Source organism: Sebastes umbrosus, unplaced genomic scaffold, assembly GCF_015220745.1.
Source record: "Sebastes umbrosus isolate fSebUmb1 unplaced genomic scaffold, fSebUmb1.pri scaffold_132_arrow_ctg1, whole genome shotgun sequence".
Lineage (NCBI taxonomy): Eukaryota > Metazoa > Chordata > Actinopteri > Perciformes > Sebastidae > Sebastes > Sebastes umbrosus.
This window is the reverse complement of record NW_023618460.1, coordinates 45,001-51,929: the sequence shown is the minus strand read 5'-3', so window position 1 is coordinate 51,929 and position 6,929 is coordinate 45,001. Positions and strand designations below refer to the sequence as shown.

At 54.9% G+C, this 6,929-nt stretch overlaps 1 protein-coding gene across 2 annotated transcripts in view; it reads right to left on the bottom strand.

Moving 5' to 3' along the window:
- Nucleotides 1–4,290: 4,290 nt before the first annotated feature.
- cunh7orf25 (chromosome unknown C7orf25 homolog) overlaps nt 4,291–6,929 on the bottom strand; it is a 3,798-nt gene continuing 1,159 nt past the window's right edge. For both annotated transcript variants that reach the window (XM_037763004.1, XM_037763003.1), the window contains exon 2: nt 4,291–5,681. In XM_037763004.1, coding sequence (XP_037618932.1) covers nt 4,361–5,665 — 1,305 coding nt within the window. In that variant the 5' untranslated portion in view covers nt 5,666–5,681 and the 3' untranslated portion in view covers nt 4,291–4,360. The remainder of the gene's footprint in view (nt 5,682–6,929) is intronic.

Sequence of the window (6,929 nt, the reverse complement as noted above, 5' to 3'; positions counted from 1 at the left end):
CTAACAGACTGAGAGGCTAACAGGCTGAGAGGCTAACAGACTGAGAGGCTAACAGGCTGAGAGGCTGAGAGGCTAACAGACTGAGAGGCTAACAGGCTGAGAGGCTAACAGGCTGAGAGGCTAACAGTCTGAGAGGCTGAGAGGCTAACAGACTGAGAGGCTAACAGGCTGAGAGGCTAACAGACTGAGAGGCTGAGAGGCTAACAGACTGAGAGGCTGAGAGGCTAACAGGCTGAGAGGCTGAGAGGCTAACAGACTGAGAGGCTAGCAGACTGAGAGGCTGAGAGGCTAACAGACTGAGAGGCTGACAGGCTGAGAGGCTGAGAGGCTAACAGACTGAGAGGCTAGCAGACTGAGAGGCTGAGAGGCTAACAGACTGAGAGGCTGAGAGGCTAACAGACTAACAGACTGAGAGGCTAACAGGCTGAGAGGCTAACAGACTAACAGACTGAGAGGCTGAGAGGCTAACAGGCTGAGAGGCTAACAGGCTAACAGACTGAGAGGCTGAGAGGCTAACAGGCTGAGAGGCTAACAGACTGAGAGGCTAACACGTTGAGAGGCTAACAGGCTAACAGACTGAGAGGCTGAGAGGCTAACAGGCTGAGAGGCTAACAGGCTAACAGACTGAGAGGCTGAGAGGCTAACAGGCTGAGAGGCTAACAGACTGAGAGGCTAACACGCTGAGAGGCTAACAGGCTGAGAGGCTGAGAGGCTAACAGACTGAGAGGCTAACAGACTGAGAGGCTGAGAGGCTAACAGGCTGAGAGGCTAACAGACTGAGAGGCTAGCAGACTGACAGGCTGAGAGGCTAACAGACTGAGAGGCTAACAGACTGAGAGGCTGAGAGGCTGGGAGGCTAACAGGCTGAGAGGCTAGCAGACTGAGAGGCTAGCAGACTGAGAGGCTAACAGACTGAGAGGCTAACAGGCTGAGAGGCTAACAGACTGAGAGGCTGAGAGGCTGAGAGGCTAACAGGCTGAGAGGCTGAGAGGCTAACAGACTGAGAGGCTAACAGACTGAGAGGCTGAGAGGCTAACAGACTGAGAGGCTGAGAGGCTAACAGGCTGAGAGGCTAACAGGACTGAGAGGCTGAGAGGCTAAGAGGCTGAGAGGCTGAGAGGCTAACAGGCTGAGAGGCTAACAGGCTGAGAGGCTGAGAGGCTAACAGGCTGAGAGGCTAACAGACTGAGAGGCTAACAGGCTGAGAGGCTAACAGACTGAGAGGCTGAGAGGCTGAGAGGCTAAGAGGCTGAGAGGCTAACAGACTGAGAGGCTAACAGACTGAGAGGCTGAGAGGCTAACAGACTGAGAGGCTGAGAGGCTAACAGGCTGAGAGGCTAACAGACTGAGAGGCTGAGAGGCTAACAGGCTGAGAGGCTGAGAGGCTGAGAGGCTAACAGACAGAGGCTGAGAGGCTAACAGGCTAACAGGCTGAGAGGCTAACAGACTGAGAGGCTGAGAGGCTAACAGGCTGAGAGGCTAACAGGCTGAGAGGCTGACAGACTGAGAGGCTAACAGACTGAGAGGCTGAGAGGCTAACAGACTGAGAGGCTAACAGACTGAGAGGCTGAGAGGCTAACAGACAGAGGCTGAGAGGCTGAGAGGCTAACAGACTGAGAGGCTGAGAGGCTAACAGACTGAGAGGCTAACAGACTGAGAGGCTGAGAGGCTAACAGACAGAGGCTGAGAGGCTGAGAGGCTAACAGACTGAGAGGCTAACAGGCTGAGAGGCTAACAGGCTGAGAGGCTAACAGGCTGAGAGGCTGACAGACTGAGAGGCTAACAGACTGAGAGTCTGAGAGTCTGAGAGGCTAACAGGCTGAGAGGCTGAGAGGCTTAACAGACTGAGAGGCTAACAGACTGAGAGGCTGAGAGGCTAACAGACTGAGAGGCTGAGAGTGCTAACAGACTGAGAGGCTGAGAGGCTAACAGGCTGAGAGGCTAACAGACTGAGAGGCTGAGAGGCTAACAGGCTGAGAGGCTGAGAGGCTAACAGGCTGAGAGGCTAACAGGCTGAGAGGCTAACAGGCTGAGAGGCTGAGAGGCTAACAGGCTGAGAGGCTAACAGACTGAGAGGCTAACAGGCTGAGAGGCTAACAGACTGAGAGGCTGAGAGGCTGAGAGGCTAAGAGGCTGAGAGGCTAACAGACTGAGAGGCTGAGAGGCTAACAGACTGAGAGGCTGAGAGGCTAACAGGCTGAGAGGCTAACAGACTGAGAGGCTGAGAGGCTAACAGGCTGAGAGGCTGAGAGGCTAACAGACTGAGAGGCTAACAGGCTAACAGGCTGAGAGGCTAACAGACAGAGGCTAACAGACTGAGAGGCTGAGAGGCTGAGAGGCTAACAGACTGAGAGGCTAACAGACTGAGAGTCTGAGAGGCTGAGAGGCTAACAGGCTGAGAGGCTGAGAGGCTAACAGACTGAGAGGCTAACAGACTGAGAGGCTGAGAGGCTAACAGACTGAGAGGCTAACAGGCTGAGAGGCTAACAGGCTGAGAGGCTAACAGACTGAGAGGCTGAGAGGCTAACAGACTGAGAGGCTGAGAGGCTAACAGGCTGAGAGGCTAACAGACTGAGAGGCTAACAGACTGAGAGGCTGAGAGGCTAACAGGCTGAGAGGCTAACAGACTGAGAGGCTGAGAGGCTAACAGGCTGAGAGGCTGAGAGGCTAACAGGCTGAGAGGCTAACAGGCTGAGAGGCTAACAGACTGAGAGGCTAACAGGCTGAGAGGCTAACAGACTGAGAGGCTGAGAGGCTAAGAGGCTGAGAGGCTAACAGACTGAGAGGCTGAGAGGCTAACAGACTGAGAGGCTGAGAGGCTAACAGGCTGAGAGGCTAACAGACTGAGAGGCTGAGAGGCTAACAGGCTGAGAGGCTGAGAGGCTGAGAGGCTAACAGACTGAGAGGCTAACAGGCTAACAGGCTGAGAGGCTAACAGACAGAGGCTAACAGACTGAGAGGCTGAGAGGCTGAGAGGCTAACAGACTGAGAGGCTAACAGACTGAGAGTCTGAGAGGCTGAGAGGCTGAGAGGCTAACAGGCTGAGAGGCTAACAGGCTGAGAGGCTGAGAGGCTAACAGGCTGAGAGGCTAACAGACTGAGAGGCTAACAGGCTGAGAGGCTAACAGACTGAGAGGCTGAGAGGCTGAGAGGCTAAGAGGCTGAGAGGCTAACAGACTGAGAGGCTAACAGACTGAGAGGCTGAGAGGCTAACAGACTGAGAGGCTGAGAGGCTAACAGGCTGAGAGGCTAACAGACTGAGAGGCTGAGAGGCTAACAGGCTGAGAGGCTGAGAGGCTAACAGGCTGAGAGGCTGAGAGGCTAACAGGCTAACAGGCTGAGAGGCTAACAGACAGAGGCTAACAGACTGAGAGGCTGAGAGGCTAACAGACTGAGAGGCTAACAGACTGAGAGGCTGAGAGGCTAACAGACTGAGAGGCTAACAGACTGAGAGGCTGAGAGGCTAACAGACTGAGAGGCTGAGAGGCTAACAGACTGAGAGGCTGAGAGGCTAACAGGCTGAGAGGCTAACAGACTGAGAGGCTAACAGACTGAGAGGCTGAGAGGCTAACAGACTGAGAGGCTGAGAGGCTGAGAGGCTAACAGGCTGAGAGGCTAACAGACTGAGAGGCTAACAGACTGAGAGGCTGAGAGGCTAACAGACTGAGAGGCTGAGAGGCTGAGAGGCTAACAGACTGAGAGGCTGAGAGGCTGAGAGGCTAACAGACTGAGAGGCTGAGAGGCTAACAGACTGAGAGGCTGAGAGGCTGAGAGGCTAACAGACTGAGAGGCTGAGAGGCTAACAGGCTGAGAGGCTAACAGGCTGAGAGGCTAACAGACAGAGATTCTATTGGAGATCAGTTACTGATTGGACGCTGCTGCTGATAGACACGCCCCCTTACTGGTTATCCGTTACTGATTGGACGCTGCTGCTGATAGACACACCCCCTTATTGGAGATCAGTTACTGATTGGACGCTGCTGCTGATAGACACGCCCCCTTAAGGATGGGTTAAATGCTGATGTACCATGACTAATAAAGATTTCTTTATGGTCATTAATCATCATCTCCTCTCCGTCTGAGGCTGATGGTTCCTGAGAGGAGTTACATCATTTACATTCATCCCAATAACTCATTGATAGTGTCAGAATATCAATAATTTATCAATAATTGATCAATAATATGACGATGTTGCTCCAGGACACTCCGCCAGGGATCGAACCTACAACCCGCTCTCTCCCCTTGCACTGTGACGCTTTATTGTGAAATCAATGAACAAACCAAACAGCAGTCAGCTGATCAGATTTATTTACATCATTATGACAGACTCAAACTCCCATCAGCCCCGGCACCGGAAGCCTCAGACGGGCGCGGCCCTCCACTCTTTGCCCTCGGTCAGAGCTCTCGGTTGGTGGATAAACACGCTGTACCGGACACCCTGATTGGCCGCCGCCCTGACGAACCGGCTGTTTGCCGTCATGGTGACGGCTCTCAGCGAGTCTCCGGTGCCGAAGATCATGAGCGAGCGGCTGTTGACCTTGGCGCTGGGCGCGAGGCGCAGCGTGCGCTCCGACGGCTGGTCGTCCACCACCTGGAGTCGAGCGAGCAGCGTCTGAGCGCGCTCCTTCTCGCCCGCCCCCCCCAGCGTATCCAGAATCAGCTGGAAGTCGCGGACGGCGGCACGGCAGGCGAACAGCTCCTTCCCCTGCATGAAGGCGTCGAGCTGCGGCAGCACGTGCTGGAAGCGCTCCTGGGCCGCCTGCTCCGTCAGCACCGGCTCCCTGAAGGTGAAGTGACAGCGGCCATGACTCAGCGATGACACGTACGTGATGAGCGTGGTGATGTCCAGGTTGACCCGCCGACACTCCTCTACCTTCACCTGAGCGGGAAACGCCAGGCTGGCCACCACTGTGCCGCGGTCGACCCGGGTCAGTTCCGACTCCTCATCCTGCTGCTCCTGCTCCTCCTGCTGCTGCTGCTCCTCCTCCTCCTCCTCCTGCTGCTGCTGCTGCTGCTGCTGCTGCTCCTCCTGCTGCTCCTGCTCCTCCTGCTGCTCCTCCTCCTGCTCCTCCTCCTCGGTCATCACGGCGCTGACGGCAACGATGTCCCCGCGGACAGCGACGCCCATGTCCTTGAGGCGGTGGGCCATGGGGCAGGAGACGCCGTTGTAAAAGGCGAAGACGACGTGGGGGTGCCGGTACTGGACGGGCTGCTGGCGGCTGGCCCACAGGAAGTCCTCGGCCTGCCCGACGATGCTCTTGTCTCCGTACTGGCCCCGCCCCTGCCAGATGTTGTGCAGAGCCTCCGCCTTCCTGCCCACGGCCTTCACCCAGGTGAGTCCCCCGTTAGCCACCACGTCCACCACCAGCGTCCGCCTGCTGCCGGCGGCGTCCTGGTAGGTGAAGACGTGCAGCAGAGCGACCACGTCTTCCAGACTCTCCACCGACTCCACGATGGCCGTCAGGTGAGTCAGGTTGGTGCTGTGCAAGTGAGACTCTTTGACCTGCAGCTCTCCGGCTTCGACCCGACGCAGGAAACGCAGCTCCGCCCGCAGCTTACCGCACAGCTTCTGGTGACCCTCCACGCCATTGCACAGAGGCTCCGCCCTCTGGAGCAACGCCTGGGCGGAGCTGATCCTCTGCTGCAGCACCGCCTGCAGGGACATCACTCCTACATCACACCTGGGGACACAGAGACACACCTGAACATGACTCCATCACACCTGAACATGACTACATCACACCTGGACATGACTCCATCACACCTGAACATGACTACATCACACCTGGACATGACTACATCACACCTGGGGACACAGAGACACACCTGAACATGACTCCATCACACCTGAACATGACTACATCACACCTGGACATGACTACATCACACCTGAACATGACTACATAACACCTGAACATGACTACATCACACCTGAACATGACTACATCACACCTGGACATGACTACATCACACCTGGACATGACTACATCACACCTGAACATGACTACATCACACCTGGACATGACTACATCACACCTGGACATGGCTGCATCACACCTGAACATGACTACATCACACCTGAACATGACTATATCACCCCTGAACATGACTACATCACACCTGGACATGACTACATCACACCTGGGGACACAGAGACACACCTGAACATGACTACATCACACCTGAACATGACTACATCACACCTGGACATGACTACATCACACCTGGGGACACAGAGACACACCTGAACATGACTACATCACACCTGGACATGACTACATCACACCTGGGGACACAGAGACACACCTGAACATGACTACTATCACACCTGGGGAGGACAGGACATCTACGTGTGACTAAGAGACAGTTGGACCCGTTTTTGGTGACATCAGCACGTTAGCTCTGATGCTAACTCTGTGAGTTAGGAGGGTTAGTATGGAGGAGTTAGGAGTTAGGAGGGTTAGTATGGAGGAGTTAGGAGTTAGGAGGGTTAGTATGGAGGAGTTAGGAGGGTTAGTATGGAGGAGTTAGGAGTTAGGAGTTAGGAGGGTTAGTATGGAGGAGTTAGGAGGGTTAGTATGGAGGGGTTAGGAGGTAGGAGGGTTAGGAGTTAGGAGTTAGGAGTTAGGAGGGTTAGTATGGAGGGGTTAGGAGTTAGGAGGGTTAGGAGTTAGGAGCTAGGAGGGTTAGGAGTTAGGAGGGTTAGGAGTTAGGAGTTAGGAGTTAGGAGTGGAGGGTTAGGAGGGTTAGGAGTTAGGAGTGGAGGGTTAGGAGTTAGGAGGATTAGGAGTTAGGAGGGTTAGGAGTGGAGGGTTAGGAGTTAGGAGTTAGGAGGGTTAGGAGTTAGGAGTGGAGGGTTAGGAGTTAGGAGTTAGGAGGGTTAGGAGTTAGGAGTGGAGGGTTAGGAGTTAGGAGTTAGGAGGGTAGGA